The 18,762-nt window shown below is 40.3% G+C and overlaps 1 protein-coding gene across 8 annotated transcripts in view; it reads left to right on the top strand.

Moving 5' to 3' along the window:
* The window catches only part of LOC115105159 (voltage-dependent L-type calcium channel subunit beta-2-like), a 146,307-nt gene extending 143,739 nt beyond the window's left edge, over positions 1–2,568 (top strand). For all 8 annotated transcript variants that reach the window (XM_029626837.2, XM_029626835.2, XM_029626834.2 and 5 more), the window contains one exon: positions 216–2,568. In XM_029626837.2, coding sequence (XP_029482697.2) covers positions 216–977 — 762 coding nt within the window. In that variant the 3' untranslated portion in view covers positions 978–2,568. The remainder of the gene's footprint in view (positions 1–215) is intronic.
* Positions 2,569–18,762: the final 16,194 nt, after the last annotated feature.

The raw sequence follows: 18,762 nt of genomic DNA, 5'->3' as shown, positions 1-18,762 counted from the left end.
AGTGTGCAGTGCACATGTGTGTATGTGTACAAGTGTGCTGTTTGAATTTCATGCATGCGGGTTTCCGTGTGTGAATTTGAAATATTGTCTGGAAATGGTTGAAATGTGTGTTTGATTTGCATGTGATTGAGGGTGTGTGTTTGTCTTTTTTACTCTGCATATGCGTGTTGGTGTGTCTAACTGTACTAACAGGTGTGTTGTGTTGCTAACCCCAGGGCAGCGGTGCAGAGGAGAAAGCAGGGGACAAGGCAGGACAAGGTGGGGAGAGGAAGGGCTCCAGAGAGGACCACCAGCACCACCATCACCATCACAGCCAGCATCAGAGCCAGGAGCAGCCAGATGTGGAGGGGGAGGAGGAGAGGGAGGAGGAGGAGAGGCCCCTAAGGACAGATTCTTCCAGGAGACCCCAGCACGTCCACCACCGCTCCTCCTCCCAGCGAACTGAGCAGCACCACAACCACCACCACCATCATCGTGGTGGTGGTGGTGGCCGGGGCAAGGGTCTCTCCCGAGGGGAGACACAGGACTCCGAGACCCCCGAGAGCCGGGAGAGCAGAGAAAGCAGAGACTCAGCATACATAGAGCCCCTGTCGCAACTCCTACACCAGGAAGAGGAGGATGATTTTGGAGAGGAGTATGACGAGGAGGGGCTTGGAGAGGGGGGGCACCCCCAGCAGCAGCAGGGGCGCTACGAGGCCCAGCCCCAACCCAGGGACCATCATCATCACCACCACCACCATCACCGCGCTGGTGAGGAGGCGGGCCACAGCACAATAGGACACCACCGTTCTAAGGAGCGTAACGAGCAGGACCACAACGAGCGCAACAAGCCACGCAGTCACCACCATCAACGACCGGCCCGCGACCACCACCACCACCAGTACTATGACCGCGACCGGGACAGGGAGGGGGAGGTTGCCCCCAAAAAGAGGGGTGACACAGAGGACTGGGCCAGAGACCCCTATATTCACCAGTGACAGTGGTAGGACTTCCCTCTCTCTGAAACCGTTCTGTTGTCCCATCTTGCTGCTACACCCGTTTATGTATGCTTCCTTTGTAAAGGCCGTTGCATCCTTAGCAATGGCAGTATTTTTATTATATATAGTAAATAAATATATATATATGTGTGTGTGTGTGTGTGTATCGATACATAGACATTTTCGTTTATGTGTGGATATGCATGGATCTTCTCAAATATGCATATTTTAAACCTGTGTTTGATGAAGCATGACACAACAGCAGAATTATCTTCTGTACTGTACTGCTTTCTGTGACTAGCATTTAAAAAATATTTGTCAGGGTTTTTTTATTTATTTTTTGTATGTTGCCACATAAAAGAAGAATTTGTTCATTCAGACTACTGTTAGCAATGACTGAGAAGTGGGAAACCATGTAACTGGGTTAAATGCTATATATTTGCAATTGTTTTTGTTTAATTTAATTGTTCCTGTTTTCTTGCTTGCGTTTAAAAAATGTTTTTGCATTGTTCATTTTCGGTGTTTGGTCCTCTGATGTTGATGCTGCCTCTCCATTGGGGCACACCTTAGTCTGGCCTTACAAGACAAAAAGAATAGTGACATTACAGTACTGTTGTTCAATTTATAAAGGGTCCAGAAACATTTTGTAACATTGATACACACTCTGTTCAGCACTTTTAGTACAACATACTGTAGACTGAATCACATTGTTGGTGTCAGGTGTACAACTATTTTATATTTTAGAGTAGAGTTATTGGGTAAAATCAATCCACTTTATTCCATGATGGTATGTCTTTTTAAGTGAAACCCTTTCTTATGGACAGTTCCATGCACTTAGTACAGTCCAATTAGCTATAAATGTGCGTTATGAGATACCCCAAAAATATTTCCTTGAATTATATTTATTTTCGATCTCTAATTGAAAATCAATCACAACCACTGAGTGAAATCAACTGGATGCTAAAGGTTAGCCTTTCTGCTAGGCTATGGTGCTCAAGAACAGTTTTAATAACCTAGTTATAACATAGCTCCAGTCCAGGGCGTTACATGTGGCTTTCTAATGCTGAGCCTCAGTGTCGGCAAGCCCCACATAACGCACTGGACAAGAGCTAGTTATAAAGTTTGCATTGATGATGAGGTTAGGGTCCTTACTTGAGGAAATGTGATTTAGGTGAATGTCTGAGTTATAAGAAGTAGATCCCTAGTGAGGTTTCTTAGTTCAGGCTGCTCTCTGTAAGGAGGTTAGGGGTATGTGCCCCAAATGTCACCCTGTTCCCTATATATATTGCACTACTTTTGACCAGGGCCCATAGAGATCTACTCAAAAGTTGTGCACTATTTAGGGAATAGGGTACAATTTGAGATGCAGCCGAGGTCACATACTCTGGCCCTCTGTTTACATTACCACCAACCAGCCAGTCCCCTAGAACAATTTTCATTTTTTAGTTGTATTTTTGCCTAAAATATTATGATTATCAATTTATATGCTACTCTAGTAGCACTACACATTTTTAAGAGTGTACATATGTATGTACATATGTATAAATACAAAAAAATAAACTTGGCAACAAAGAATTGATGTACAAGAATATCTATTGGTCTTGGATCTATTTGAAATATGTTTCATGAAATGCTGTTTCTTACAAAGCTGTGCTGTCTGTCTTTACCGTCTGTGCGTGTAAAAGTAACTGCTCACTCTGAGAATGACATTCGCAGCTGACGTTGGCACTCTGACCAGGAATGTTTTATTTTTTATAAATGTGTTATTCAACTTTTATTTAATCAAGGGAGCCCATTGACACCATAGTTTCACGTTCAATAGTGCCCCCGGGACAACAAATTCAACACGAACGTTCCAATAAAATGTATAAAAATTACAGGTTACAATTTGAAAAACTACAATTTCAACACAACAATACATTTTTCACATGTAATCAAGACAAATGCAATTCTCATTTAACTAAATCAACATTCGACTGCTAAACTGCCGTAGCGGCACCAGGGAGTCAAGATGCAGGGGGTTCTGCAGGTTATTCCAAAAATGGGGAGGAATTACTTATTAATTGGGTGGAGACCCGAGAAACCTCAAACCCCGTGAAAGGGTTTGGTAACCCATGTTCTTATACTTCAACAACGAAGTTAAGTCGGAAGCTTGTGTAATAGAGCTTTGTAAACCCAAAAAAATGGAATAGTGACAAAGGTTTAAGAGTAGTAGCTGCTGCATTCTGGTAAATGGTGTCACCATAGTTAAGGACTGTCAGGAAAGTTGACTGTACAATCGTCTTCCTGCTGTTGAGGGAGATGCAAGTTCTGTTAATAAAAAATAAGCCCACTTTTTAAAAAAAAATGTAATTTTACAAGTTAACAGATAGACCAATATTATTTATATAAATAGTAAAGACAGGTCCCAACACCGACCCCTGTACTGCACACCTTTCATAATATCCAGGACACTAGACAACAGCATCAGAAATTACACATTGTGTCCTGTCTGACAGATAATTCTCAAACCACTTGCGAGAAGCCTCATCCAAGCCTACTTCAGTCAACCTTTGAATGTGATGGCCAATAGTGTCGAAGGCTTTGGAAAGGTCTATAAATAAGGCAACACAATGATTTTTATGAGCTAAGCAATTTAATATATCTAAAACTAGCGTAGCAGCTGAACCGGCGCTATGTCAAGGTCTAAAACTGTCTTGCTGCACATTAAGAATAGAGTGAGACGTTAAAGTTCTTAGCTGTTGGCCAGCGATTCTAAAACTTTTGAAAGACAAGATCATTTGGAAATTGGACTGTAGTTAACTAAGTCAGGAGAATCTCCTCCTTTATGTAAGGGAAGGACATGTGCCACTTTCCAGATTGTAGGGATAACACAACAGACAATTGTCAAGTAAAAAATATAGGTCACTGGTTCTGCAATAAGTGGGGCAGAGAGCTGCAGTAAGAAGTGATCAAGTGAATCAGCCCTTACGGCTTTTTTAAACATCAATCTTTAGCAAACCACTTAGTACATCGTTGAAATGAAAATAAAGTTAATGAGTGAGTTTTGTTTAAAAGATTGGACCACTTTCCAGAAGTTGGCTGGATTACCACCACTCTCATATACACAATTCAAGAAATAAGTCTATTTTGCTTTTCTAACCAGAGTTAGGATCTAATTCTCAAAGTAAAACACTCACTCATTATGAAAGCTTGACCAAGTTTAATTCTTCCCAGAGGGTCAATACAGCGGCATTCAGACAAAACATGTTTCCACCACCACAAGTATAGGCACACCTCCTTCTCTCCAATCCTTACATCTTTTATGGTTCAACAGGAAGACGAAGTAATAGGGTAATAAACCATCATTTCTCCCTTAACTTGTTATGGCTGCAATCCCGATAATCGGGATAAGTGTCATCAACAACCTCTGAATAGCATAGCACTACATACAATAAATATTACTAAAAATATTTATATTCATGATATCACAAGTGCAATATAGGAAAACACAGCTTAGCCTTTTGTTAATCCACCTGTCGTGTCAGATTTTGAAATTACAGCGAAAGCAATCCAAGCGTTTGTGTAAATTTATCGATCGCACGATAAAACATTAAGTACACTTAGCATCAGGTAGCTCGGTCACGAAAATCAGAAAAGCAATCAAATTAATTGTTTACCTTTGATGATCTTAGGATGTTTTCACTCACGAGACTCACAGTTACACAACAAATGTTCCTTTTGTTCCATAAAGATTATTTTAAATCCAAAAAACCTCAGTTTGTTTGTCACGTTAGGTTCAGAAATCCACAGGAAAGCGTGGTCACGATAACGCAGACAAATTCCAAATAGTTTCCATAATGTCCACAGAAACATGTCAAACGTTTTTTATAATCAATCCTCAGGTTGTTTTTAAAATATATAATCGATAATATATCAACCGCAAATGTCTTTCACAGTAGGAGAGGGAAAAGCAATACCTGTCCAAACTCTGTTGCGCAAGCAAAACTCATGTGACCACTTGACGCGATGTTATCGTTCTGGCTCATTTTTCTAAATAAAAGCCTGAAACTATGTCTGAAGACTTTTGACACCTTGAGGAAGCGATAGGAAAAGGAATCTGGTTCATATCCCTTTAAATGGAGCAAAGGAGGCTACGGAACATGGAGTTTTCAAAATAGAAGCCACTTCCTGTTTTGATTTTCCTCAGGGTTTCGCCTGCAATATCAGTTCTGTTATACTCACAGAAGATATTTTGACAGTTTTGGAAACTTTAGAGTGTTTTCTATCCAATACTAATGATATTATGCATATATTAGCTACTGAGACTGAGGAGCTGGCCGTTTACAATGGGCACCTTTTCATCCAAGCTACTCAATGCTGCCCCTACAGACATAAAAAGTTAAGGGGATCTGACCTGACCTCAACCCTTCATTTGCCTAATCCACAGATGTCCATCTGCATCCCCTATAGCAATCCTGTGACTTCCACCCGACCACCCAACACATTCCAAAGCCATCTGGCTCCTACAGATAACGATTAGCTTCTGATGTAAAAAAACATCTCTATCACTCCTTAGATACGATACTTCTGAGTATAACAAGTTTAACACAGAATCAGTCCCACGTTTTCAACATTTTAACTCCATACTGTTCAACATTACGTACACTTGAAAATTACTTCTAAATGGACAAACAATAATAAAACATGAACAAAAAATAAAACATGATTAACATTCACAGTTAGGCTTACAGCCTCTGTTCTAAATGCACACTGTCGTGTCTTTGGCTATGCTGGATTAAGTGATATGACATGCTATTCTATAAAATAATTTCTCCGTAATTAATATTACCTGATTGAGCTAATCATGTAAATGTAATTAACTAGAGAGTCGGGGCACCACAAATAATATTTATAGAGCTGTTATCTTCCGAATAAACTCTTTACATTTCATCCCATCACAAATAATTTAATATTCAAACATTTAAATTGAACAACAATTCCAAGTGAATCCGATAACTCTGATGTGTAGACGTTCCACTGTAGAGTTGATGTAATCTTATCATTGATGAGATGACAACCGAACTGACATCATATTCATTAAGTACCACCGCATATGTTCAATTGGTCAGATTACCAGAATATAGTTCATTTCCCCCACCTTCTGATGTTCCCAGAATCTCTATGTTAATCAAAGGGGTTTGCAAATGTAACATCAGTAGGGTAGAGAGAGTAAAAAGGGGGGAAGAGGTATTTATGGCTGTCATAAACCTACCCCCAGGCCAACGTCATGACAACACTCTTATTTCCATCTCTCATCATACAACAGAATGCCATTCCAGCTGAATCTGTTGGCTTCCTCCCCTCCAGCTGGAGCTGCTGTTAGTTTCTCCACTTTCTCCCTCTGGTTCCCAAGAGAGTGATAGCATAACACTTGGAAAACAACAAAAAGACACAAGAAACATAACAGTATTAACAATGTGGTAAGCTATGCATAATTGTATATGCATGAAAACCAAAGTCTGAGACCATGACAATTCCCACTCTCTTCACCTGACTCTATGCCTCCAAGATACTTTTCTGTTGGATTCGACAAAAAGAAAGCCCTAAAAAGCCTCCTCGTGCTTTTACCCAGTCTTCCCCTTTCCGGCCCCAGGTTCCGAGAGGTGTTCCCAAGCCATGTAATTTTCACTTTGTTCCCCATCTCCTCCTTTGCCAGCTGATAGGCACGTCACCCGATAGGAAAGTGCGTATCACTAATCAACCCTACATCCTCTTGAGGTAACTCAGCACTGTATATGCTTTCACATCAATGCCTTCAACATTTTGTTTAGAGTACAATTACCCCAACATTTATCCTCTTTCATATGATGTATTAACCAATAAAGCTGCTAACTCCAACCCAACTATGATGTTCAAAGTAGCTCCCAGACTCAACCCATCTGCATGTCTTACAGTGGAATCTAGTCTCTCTCTCTCTCTCTCTTTAGCTCCGCGTCCTCTGTCATCTGTTTTTCAAGCTCTGCCATTATGCAGCTGGAACCCACTTCACATGAGAACTATGCACCCACCGAGGGGACACATGACGATATTTACCGCTACAGGTGTTGTAAGGAGTACTGTGTGGACCAGACCAACACTGTCCCAACACCCCTGATATACACTCAATCTTCAGAATTCAGCCCATGCCCTCAGTTATCTCTGGCTCCTCATGTGCTGCTTTCACCTGAGGATGTACACACTGCAACACATGAGTCATTTCCTGAGAACAAAGACTCTCCTCTTATGGCAAGATCACTAATTTGTGACATTTGATTAACATCCCCCCCCCCTGTACTCCCATCAGTCTCCCAGTAACCAGTTACCAGGCAATGTGGCACGAGTCTTCATAAACTGATATCCCAACAATGCTACTGAAGTAACCCCTGCTACTACTAACATGGCCCATGACTATAGCCTTCTTCAGTCCAGCATCACTACTCTAGACGGTTCTGACTTAGAATATGTGGACAACTACAAATACCTAGGTGTCTGGTTAACTGTAAACTGTCCTTCCAGAAGATTAACTTTTTAGGGATAGGGGCAGTATTCGGACATTTTGATGACTGAGGTGCCCAAAGTAAACTACCTGTTACTCAGGCCCAGAAGCTAGGATATGCATATGTAGTCATAGTAGTAGTATTGGATAGAAAACACTCTAAAGTTTCTAAAACTCTTAAAATAATGTCTGTGAGTATAACATAACTGATTTGGTAGGCGAAACCCTGAGGAAAATCCTTCCCATGAAATGTTTTTTTAAGTCATTGGACTTTCCAATGCTTTTCTATGGGAAAGCCTAATTATTAGGACCCAGATTGCATTTCCTATGGCTTCCACTAGATGTCAACAGACTCTTTAAAAAAATGTTTTTTTAATTAAGAAGTATTTGTATTCTAAGTGTCACTCAAAAGGACTGTAGTTTTTTGGTGCACGTAAATTTTCTCCGGTATTGAAAACAGTTTATTCCGTCTTAAATTTGATCAATTATTTACATATTAGGGTACCTGAGGTTGGATTAGAAACATTGTTTGAAATATTTGGGCCAAGTTTACAGGTTACCTTTTACATTCCTTTGTAGGCATGTTGGGCGAGTTGGAATAGGTGTATTTCTGAATCAAACGTGCCAAATATACGGACATTTTTGGGATATAAAGAAGGACTTTATCGAACAAAAGGACCATTCATTGTGAAACTGGGACCTTTGGGATTGCAAAAAGATGAAGATTTTCAAGGGTAAGCAATTTATTTAATCGCTATTTCTGACTTACGTGATGAATCTGCTTGGTTAGAAAATGTTTGTGACTCTCTCGGGTGAAGGCGCGCACTTGGTTATGTATCTCCGGTATTGAATATACTATTTTCCGTCTTAAATGTTATGGTTAATTTACATATTAGGGTACCTGAAGATTGATTAGGAACAGTGTTTGTCATGTTTGGGACAAGTTTATTGGTAACGTTTACGATTAATTTTGAACGAGGGGAAACAAGCGGATTATTGAATGAAGCATGCCAAATAAACTTACTTTTTTGGAATATAAAGAAGGACTTTATCGTAATAAAATGACTATTTGTTATGTAACAGGGACCCTTGTGATTGCAACCAGATGAAGGTCTTCAAAGGTAAGGGATTTATTTTATCGCTATTTCTGACTTTTGCGATGCATCTGCTTGGTTGGAAAATGTTTTTAATGCTTTTCCTTAGATAATCGAATGGTATGCTTTCGCTGTAAAGCCTTTTTGAAATTTGACACAGCGACTGGAAGTTATAAATGATGTAAGACACTTGTATCTTTATGAATGTTTAATATTTCGAATGTAGTATTTTTGAATTTCGTGCTCTGTAATTTCACCGGATGTTGTCGAGGTGGGTCGCTAGCGGCACGTCTATTCCTAAAATTAAGCATCTCCAATCCAAAATTTAATCTAAAATCGGCTTCCTATTTAGCAACAAAGCATCCTTCACTCAACTGCTGTTCACAAATGCTCTCCATCCAACCTCACTGAGCTCGAGCTGTTTTGAAAGGAGGAATGGGAAAAAATTTCAGTCTCTCGATGTGCAAAAATGATAGAGACATACCCCAAGCGACTTACAGCTGTAATCGCAGCAAAAGGTGGCGCTACAAAGTATTAACTTAAGGGGGCTGAATAATTTTGCACGCCCAATTTTTCAGTTTTTGATTTGTTAAAAAAGTTTGAAATATCCAATAAATGTCGTTCCACTTCATGATTGTGTCCCACTTGTTGTTGATTCTTCACAAAAAAACAGTTTTATATCTTTATGTTTGAAGCCTGAAATGTGGCAAAAGGTCGCAAAGTTCAAGGGGCCGAATACTTTCGCAAGGCACTGTATTTTATCGCTATTTCTGACTTTTGCGATGCATCTGCTTGGTTGGAAAATGTATTTAATGCTTTTCCTTAGATAAATGGGATGGTATGCTTTCGCTGTAAAGCCTTTTTGAAATTTGACACAGCGACTGGATCAACAAGAAGTTAAGCTTATAAATGATGTAAGACACTTGTATCTTTATGAATGTTTAATATTTCGAATGTAGTTTTTTTGAATTTCGTGCTCTGTAATTTCACCGCATGTTGTCGAGGTGGGTCGCTAGCGGCACGTCTATTCCTAAAATTAAGCATCTCCAATCCAAAATTGAATTTAAAATTGGCTTCCTATTTAGCAACAAAGCATCCTTCACTCATGCTGCCAAACATACCCTCGTAAAACTGACCATCCTACCGATCCTCGATTTCAGCGATGTCATTTACAAAATAGCCTCCAACACTCTACTCAACAAACTGGATGCAGTCTATCACAGTGCCATCCGTTTTCTTACCAAAGCCCCATATACGACCCACCACTGCGACCTGTACGGTCTCGTTGGCTGGCCCTCACTTCATACTCGTCACCCAACCCACTGGCTCCAGGTCATCTACAAGTCTTTGCTAGGTAAAGCCCCACCTTACCTCAGCACACTGGTCACCATAGCAGCACCCACCCGTAGCACGCGCTCCAGCAGGTATATTTCACTGGTCACCCCCAAAGCCAATTCCTTGTATGGCTGCCTTTCCTTCCAATTCTCTTCTGCCAATGACTGGAACAAACTGCAAAAATCACTGAAGCTGGAGACTCATATCTCCCTCACTAACTTTAAGCACCAGCTGTCAGAGCCGCTCACAGATCACTGCACCTGTACATAGCCCATCTGTAAATAGCCCATCCAATCTTTCTCAGCCCCATATGGTAGTTATTTATTTATTTACTCCTTTGCACCCCAGTATCTCTACTTGCACATTCATCTTTTGCACATCTATCACTCCAGTGTTTAATTGCTATATTGTAATTACTTCGCCACCATGGCCTATTTATTGCCTTACCTCCCTTATCTTACATCATTTGCACACACTGTAATATACTTTTTCTACTTTATTATTGACTGTATGTTTGTTTATTCCATGTGTAACTCTGTGTTGTTGTATGTGTCGAACCACTTTGCTTTATCTTGGCCAGGTCGCAGTTGTAAATGAGAACTTGTTCTCAACTTGCCTACCTGGTTAAATCAAGGTGAAATAGAAAATAAAATTAAAAACAATTACGGTCCCTACAGTGACTGCTTGAGAATAACTACTGCATGTAATCTCTCAAGTGTTTTCCGGCTGTTAAAGATATTGAATGAGTTGGAAGAATATCCAACTTGCAAGTTTACCAAGGTGTCTGAAATGCCACCACTATCTCTTCTACTCCCACCATGATCTGGGTATATGTAATGTTCAATTTATCTTCATAATAGTCCCTATTATGCATAGTTAGCTGCCCTCCCTCTCCTATGAGCAATCTCCTATAACAATATACATAGTCTCTGGGAATGATACCCCTTTACCACCCCAACCTTATTTTATGAGCCACCACAAATCTCTACTGCAGGCATGTTCCGTCCCACTTAACAGCCCTATGTAAACATTCTGTCTCAAACACCTCACCTCTTGCTACAGATACATTTGCACATATATCATTCCATCTAACCCATAACACACTAGTCACTACTCCTAACGCACTTCTACAGTTATAAACATACAAAAACATTCTCAAATCAATTAGTCAACATACATCAGTCCCTCCTCTGGAACAATGATCACTCTTATGTTCCACGAAACCTAAAAACATATTGACTTTAAAGGGAAAGAGAAAAAAAGTACATGTTTAATAACTTCACACCACCCTTGATGCGACTAAAATTGGGGAAAGAACCGTCCACCCGTTACATTCTATGCCCAGGTTATGCTGGTCTCCATGCCCTCTCCTTCATTTTCATCCTTGGGCGTTATCGCGAAACTATGAGCTTTGTATGCAATTAATTGTACCATATCATCCCGCCATCTCTATTTATCGATGCGATTTAACATTACAATTCTGATGACATGGTAAAACAAAAGAGAACAAAAAAAACCTTCATGGTTGACCCAAGCTATCATCCAGTGAGTTCTCTAACAACCCCCCGTATCAGGATACTCAGATAAGGTTTCTAGAGCCTCCCTAGGCCTCATCAATTCGAGCAGCGCCCCCAACCCTCACCGTTCGCAACTATCTTTCGCTGTATCCGAATCATAACCTAAACATTTTATAAATGATCCAACCCAAATTTAGAATAACAGTCCTTAGTGCTTCCTTTGAATCTTCTCAACCTAGCACACATCATCGTGGTTAGAATGTACATTTATAAACGGGACCTTTTATTGCCAGTAATAACTCTTCTCATTATACAGTCCCCCTTTTCCCTGTTTTCCTTTCAGGAGTGGCCTGGTAATGAAAGACAGGTATCTCAATGCATTCTTGGTCCAAATTGTTTGCAGTGTGTGTACACCTTTCTCAATGCCATACCCCCTCCTCCTCCCGACACTTCCTCCTTACCAACATATTTGACTCGTTCCTGTCCCATTTGATGGTCCTCGATAATGTCCCGATTTCAATATCCAAATAGATACATCCGTTTCTCCCACGTACACGAGTCACTCACCTGAGCCATTATCTCTCTCCACGCGTAGTCTCAGGACTCTGGTTTTCCTGCCGCCTGTACCCAGGTTAATGACTCGGACTCAGATAGAAGTGTTAAAAGTCACTGTTGCATTTAGCGCCTTTGTCGCTCTTTCTTCAGCCGGTTAGGGTGGGTTTTGAGGTTCACACACACTGTTTTTGGTCAAATCATTCCTACCATGCATTAAGCCATGATCTGACGCCACCTTCCATAATAACCTCAAAAAGGACAGATCAGATCAACAGTTTAGTTAAATTAATTTCTGTTTCAGGAAATCCAGACAAGCATTGACTATTTGACAAATTATTACATTAACCTTTTCTTACTAACATTATCTCTACAACAAATGTCAAAGAGCATAACATACTGTTACTGCTAAAAAACATTTTCAAAATTAGTTCATACTCCCTTATTTTACTGGCGACCTCTCGGAAGAGTTACCAGATCAGGAAGTTAGCACCCTAACCCATCCGGAAATCCCACACCCCATAAATCCCAATCTGGTGAAATTTGTATAAAAATAAAAAATGAGGAAATCAGCAATACACATATCACAATCTATTTGGAGTAAGTGTCATCCATATTTTTTTCCTTCTATATGCAGACTGAACAATGTACATTTGAAAATTTACCCAAACACCAGGGAATTTGTCATTTTTCCTTCAAACACGATTCACATCGTGATTAAAAAAACATGTTACATCAAAAATAAACACATTCGAATAACCAATCAACTTATCTCATAAAGCAATGGTAAAATAGAACAGAAACTGGTGTGTCTCATTCATTTTATAATTAAAACCCACCTGTTTCTATCATTTCTAGTGAGATAGAACAGGCCTCACCAAAAAGTCAGGATACAGGGCATTCAACACCATTAAATATTTCCTCCCTTTTCTTTCCCTGTCCTTCAGAAACCATTTCAAAACCTCCCAAACATTAAATGTTTGTTTCAATCCACCAATGTTTATGCATCTTTTTTAGCATGTACTATAACCGATAATTTGAATTTGTTACCTCTAGAATCCATTCCCCTGGCATTTCCTCTAGATTCTTCAACCCAAAATAAAGTTTCCTGTGACAATTTCTCATCATAAGGAATCTGCGATATTTGATTCCTGGCCTCTACTAAAAAGTTAGGTAAGACGTGATCTCATACGTCTTCCTTCACATCGAAACTGTAGTCTCTATGAACCACTATCGATCGAACAGAAACACGCAAACACTTGCATAGCGGCATTCCCTCCAAATACAGCAGGCTCCATATCTACTTACTCTCATTCTTCCATGTACTCACATACCCAGTCTTTTTGTAGCTAAGTACCTCTATTAATTCCCCATATTCGAGCTGAATTTGTAGAATGCTTGTGCACTTCTTTCAGTGACTCCATGGCTTTATTAAAACTCTCTTGCTCCGCTTGGAGAATCGGGCCACTTGTCGCTATATGAATATTTCTCACTCCCGTCTATTATACACACCTTCTATTAACTATTTTCCAAGGTAGCGCTACCCACTTCCCTGGATAACAATGAATTGGTCATGGCACTTAACCTCTTGAAGCTAGGGGGCACTATTTTATGTAAACAGACTATTTCTCAGGACCAGATGCTAGAATATGCATATAATTGACAGATTAGGATAGAAAACACTCTAGTTTCCAAAACTGTCAAAATATTGTCTGTGAGTATAACAGAACTGATATTGCACGCGAAACCATGAGGAAAATCAAACCAGGAAGTGGCTTCTATTTTGAAAACTCCATGTTCCATAGCCTCCCATTGCTCCATTTAAAGGGATATCAACCAGATTCTTTTTCCTATTGCTTCCTCAGGGTGTCAGTCTTCAGACATAGTTTCAGGCTTTGATTTTGAAAAATGAGCCAGAACGATAACATCGTCATCAACAACCTCTGAATTGCATAGCGCCACATTCAAATAATATTACTAAAAATATTTATATTCATGAAATCATGAATCATGAAGTGCCATATTGCAAAACACAGCTTAGTCTTTTGTTAATCCACCTGTCGTCTCAGATTTTGAAAATATGCTTTACAGCGAAAGCAAACCAAGCGTTTGTGTAAGTATATCGATCGCCCGACAAAACATTATGTACACTTAGCATCAAGTAGCTTGGTCACGAAAATCAGAAAAGCAATCAAATTAATCGTTTACCTTTGATGATCTTCGGATGTTTTCACTCACGAGACTCCCAGTTACACAATAAATGTTCCTTTTGTTCCATACAGATTATTTTTATATCCAAAATACCTCCGTTTGTTTGGCACGTTATGTTCAGAAATCCACAGGAAAGAGTGGTCACGACAACGCAGACAAAAATTCCAAATAATATCCGTAATGTCCCCAGAAACATGTCAAATGGTTTTTTGTAATCAATCCTCAGGTTGTTTCTAAAATATATAACCGATAATATATCAACCGCAACTGTATTTTTCAGTAGGAGAGGGAAAGGCAATGGCTGCTCAAACTCTGTTGTGTGAGCAAAACTCATGCGAACACCTGACGCGATGTTATCTTTCTGGCTCATTTTTCAAAACAAAAGCCTGAAACTATGTCTGAAGACTGTTGACACCTTGATTGTCCTCAGGTTGTCGCGTGCAATATCAGTTCTGTTATACTCACAGACAATATTTTGACAGTTTTGGAAACTTTACAGTGTTTTCTATCCAATACTAATAATAATATGCATATATTAGTAACTGAGACTGAGGAGCTGGCCGTTTACTCTGGGCACCTTTTCATCCAAGCTACTCAATACTGCCCCTGCAGCCATTACATCATAACCTCTCTTATGCAGGCAGGAGAATGGTCACTGAACTCATTAGCAAATATCCCATTGGTTGTAAATGTATGAGGAGCTTTTGTTAGACTAATATCTAAAAGAGTAGATTTTTCAGGGTGTTTAAAGTTGGGACTAGCTGGTTTAGTTATCAACTGAGTTAGATTTAGCTTAGTACAAATATCGTTCAGGCTATCAGATACGGGCATCAACCAATCCAAATGAAGATCACCCACTATTAATAATTCTGTTTAGCATAGTCAAGTGCAGCATCCAGATGTTGCACTTGATGAATTTATAAAATTGCTTATTTCAATTATTGATCAACATGCACCTGTTAAGAAACTTACTGTTAAAAATGTTAACGCTGGGCCTGCGGAGTGGCTAACCCAGCGTCTTCTGGGTTAGGGGAGGGTTTGGCCTGCCAGGACATCCTTGTTCCACCGCGCTCTAATGACTCCTTGTGGTGGGCCGGGCACCTGCAAGCTGACTTTGGGCGCCAGTTGCATGGTGCTACCTCCAACATGTTGGTGTGGCTGGCTTCCAGGTTAAGCAAGCAGTATGTCAAGAAGAAGGGTTGTGTTTCGGAGGATGCATGGCTCTTGACCTATGCCTCTCTCGTGTCCGTACGGGAGTTTCAGCATTGGGACAAGACTGTAACTACCAATTGGAATCACGAAAAAGGGCTATTTTTATTTTAAAGGCTCCATAAATTGAGAAACTGGATGATTGAAATAGATGGGGCAAAAGGAGTGACTAGTAAGTCTGGCTGCACATCTAAAGTCAACAAAAAGGAGAAACTGTATTATGAAGCCAAGATCATTGCTATAAAAACAACTTTGGAGTACTTTAAATGAAATTATGGGCAGAAAGACATTATTGTCCACCTTTCATCGAATCAGAAGGCTGGTTCATCACATAACTATTTGATATTGGCAATTATTTTAATGATTATTTCTGGGGCAAAGTCGGCAAACTAAGGCAGGAAATACCAACAACTGTCACACCCTGATCGGTTTCACCTGTCTTTGTGCTTGTCTCCACCCCCCTCAAGTTGTGGCCAATCGTCCCCATTATCCCCAATGTATACCTGTGTTCTCTGTTTGTCTGTTGCCAGTTCATTTTTGTTTCTTGAAACCTACCAGTGTGTTTCCCCTTGATCCGGACGATTCTAGTTCCTGTTTTCTAGTTTTTCCCGGTTTTGACCATTCTGCCTGCCCTGCCCTGACCCTGCCTGCCATTCTGTATCTTGCCACATCACACTGGATTACTGACCCCTGCCTACACCTGACCTGTCGTTTTGCCTGGCCCTGTACTAGTAATGAACTGTTATTACTTCCGACACTGTCTGCATCTGGGTCTTACTTGAAAGGTGATAACAATGAACTGTGAGCCATCGTATTCATGCATAAAAAAACTAATAATGAAAGAAAAGCATTGTAAGTTAGAATTTTGTAAAGTTAACTTCTTGTGACTCTCAAACCTGGATCCGGGAGCGTAATCATCGCCTCAAACGAATTAGCAGCGGACATAAATCTTCCTAGAAAATCTTCCTATTCATGAAAATCACAAATGAAATATATTGAGACACAGCTTAGCCTTTTGTTAATCACACTGTCATCTCAGATTTTCAAAATATGCTTTACAGCCAACGCTAGACAAGCATTTGTGTAAGTTTATCATGGCATAATGCTATGCTAGGCTCTGCTGGCAGAAAATGATGTCATGGCTTTAGAAGCCTAATTGACATCATTTGAGGCAATTGGAGGCGTACCTATGGATGTATTTCAAGGCCTACCTTCAAACTCAGTGCCTCAGAAATCAGCCAAGAAATGTTTTTTTGACCTCCACAAGTCTGGTTCATCCTTGGGAGCAATTTCCAAACGCCTGAAGGTACCACATCCATCTGTATAAACAATAGTACACAAGTATAAACACCATGGGACCACGCAGCCGTCATACCGCTCAGGAAGGTTACGTGTTCTGTTTCCTAGAGATGAACGTACTTTGGTGTGAAAAGTGCAAATAAATCCCAGAACAACAGAAAATGAGCTTGTGAAGATGCTGGTAGACACAGGCACAAAGTATCTATTTCCACAGTAAAGCGAGTCCTATATCGACATAACCTGAAAGGCCACTCAGCAAGGAAGAAGCCACTGCTCAAAAACCTCCATAAAAAACTGACTACGGTTTGCAACTGCACGTGGGGACAAAGACCATACTTTTGGGAGAAATGTCCTCTGGTCTGATGAAAAATACATAGAACTGTTTGGTCATAATGACCATTGTTATGTTTGGAGGAAAAAGGGGGAGGCTTGCAAGCCGAAGAACACCATCCCAACCGTGAAGCACGGGGGTGGCAGCATCATGTTGTGGAGGTGCTTTGCTGCCGGAGGGGCTGGTGCACATCACAAATTAGATGACATCATGAGGCAGGAAAATGATGTGGATATATTGAAACATCTCAAGACATCAGTCAGGAAGTTAAAGCTTGGCCGTAAACGGGTCTTCCAAATGGACAATGACCCCAAGCATACCTCCAAAGTTGTGGCAAAATGGCTTAAGGACAACAAAGTCAAGGTATTGGAGTGGCCATCACAAAGCCCTGTCCTCAATCGTATAGAATATTTGTGGGGCAGAACTGAAAAGCGTGTGCGAGCAAGGCCTACAAACCTGACTCAGTTACACCAGCTCTGTCAGGAGGAATGGGACAAAATTCACCCAACTTATTGTGGGAAGCTTGTGGAAGGCTACACGAAAGGTTAAACAATTTAAAGGCAATGCTACCAAATACTAATTGAGTGTATGTAAACTTCTGACCCACTGGAAATGTGATGACATAAATAAAAGCTGAAATAAATCATTCTCTGTACTATTATTCTGACATTTCACTTTCTTAAAATAAAGTGGTGATCCTAACTGACATAAGACAGGGAATTTTTACTAGGATGAAATGTCAGGAATTGTTTTATTGTATTTGGCTAAGGTGTATGTAAACTTCCGACTTCAACTGTATATTCAATGGTTGTAAAGATGGGGGGGAAGTCTGTCTTTTTTGACCCAACACTCTGCAGGCTCTAGTTTGATCTTATCTTGATTATTGTAATGGCTAAGCTTCCATACACTAAAAGGTTACTTCTATAAACGGATCTAACAAATGGCTCTAACAATTATTGTCCAGTCATTTGTTCAAGTGCTGCAAAGAAGGACCTAGTTAAACTGCAGATAGCACAGAACAGAGCGGCCCGTTTGCTCTTCATTGTAAGCAGACTAATATCAATATTATGCATGCCAGTCTCTCTTGGCTAAGAGTTGAGGAAAGACTGACTGCATCACTTCTTGTTTTTATAAGAACATTCATGTGTTGGAAATTCCAAACTGTTTGCATAGTCAACTTACACACAGCATTGACACACAGCATTGACACACAGCATTGACACACAGCATTGACACACAGCATTGACACACACACACACACACACACACACACACACACACACACACACACACACACACACACACACACACACACACACACACACACACACACACACACACACACACACACACCACCAGGGGTCTTTTCACAGTCCCCTGGGTCAGAACAAATTCAAGGAAACACACAGTATTATACAGAGCCATGATTGCATGGAACTCCCTTACATCTCTTATAGCGCAAGTGAACAGCAAACCTGCTTTAAAAAAATAAAGCACCACCTGGAACCTCCACAGTGGCCCTTTGACCTATAACATTCCTTCCTCTGCGCCGTGTTTTGGCAAGGTTAAATCCAGCTTCATCGATAAATACAAATGAATGTCGTCTTTCCAGTGCTTCCACCTCCATTACTCTCTGAAAAACAGTAAGTGCACAAATGCTAGTGTTTTTTTTTACTGAAAATATTTCTCCTCTTCCCCCTGTTGGGGGCAGCCTTTGGGT

Source organism: Oncorhynchus nerka, linkage group LG22 (genome assembly GCF_034236695.1).
Source record: "Oncorhynchus nerka isolate Pitt River linkage group LG22, Oner_Uvic_2.0, whole genome shotgun sequence".
NCBI classification, from domain to species: Eukaryota; Metazoa; Chordata; class Actinopteri; order Salmoniformes; family Salmonidae; genus Oncorhynchus; species Oncorhynchus nerka.
Note: the sequence above shows the minus strand (reverse complement) of the source record. Positions and strands in the feature narration are given on the sequence as shown.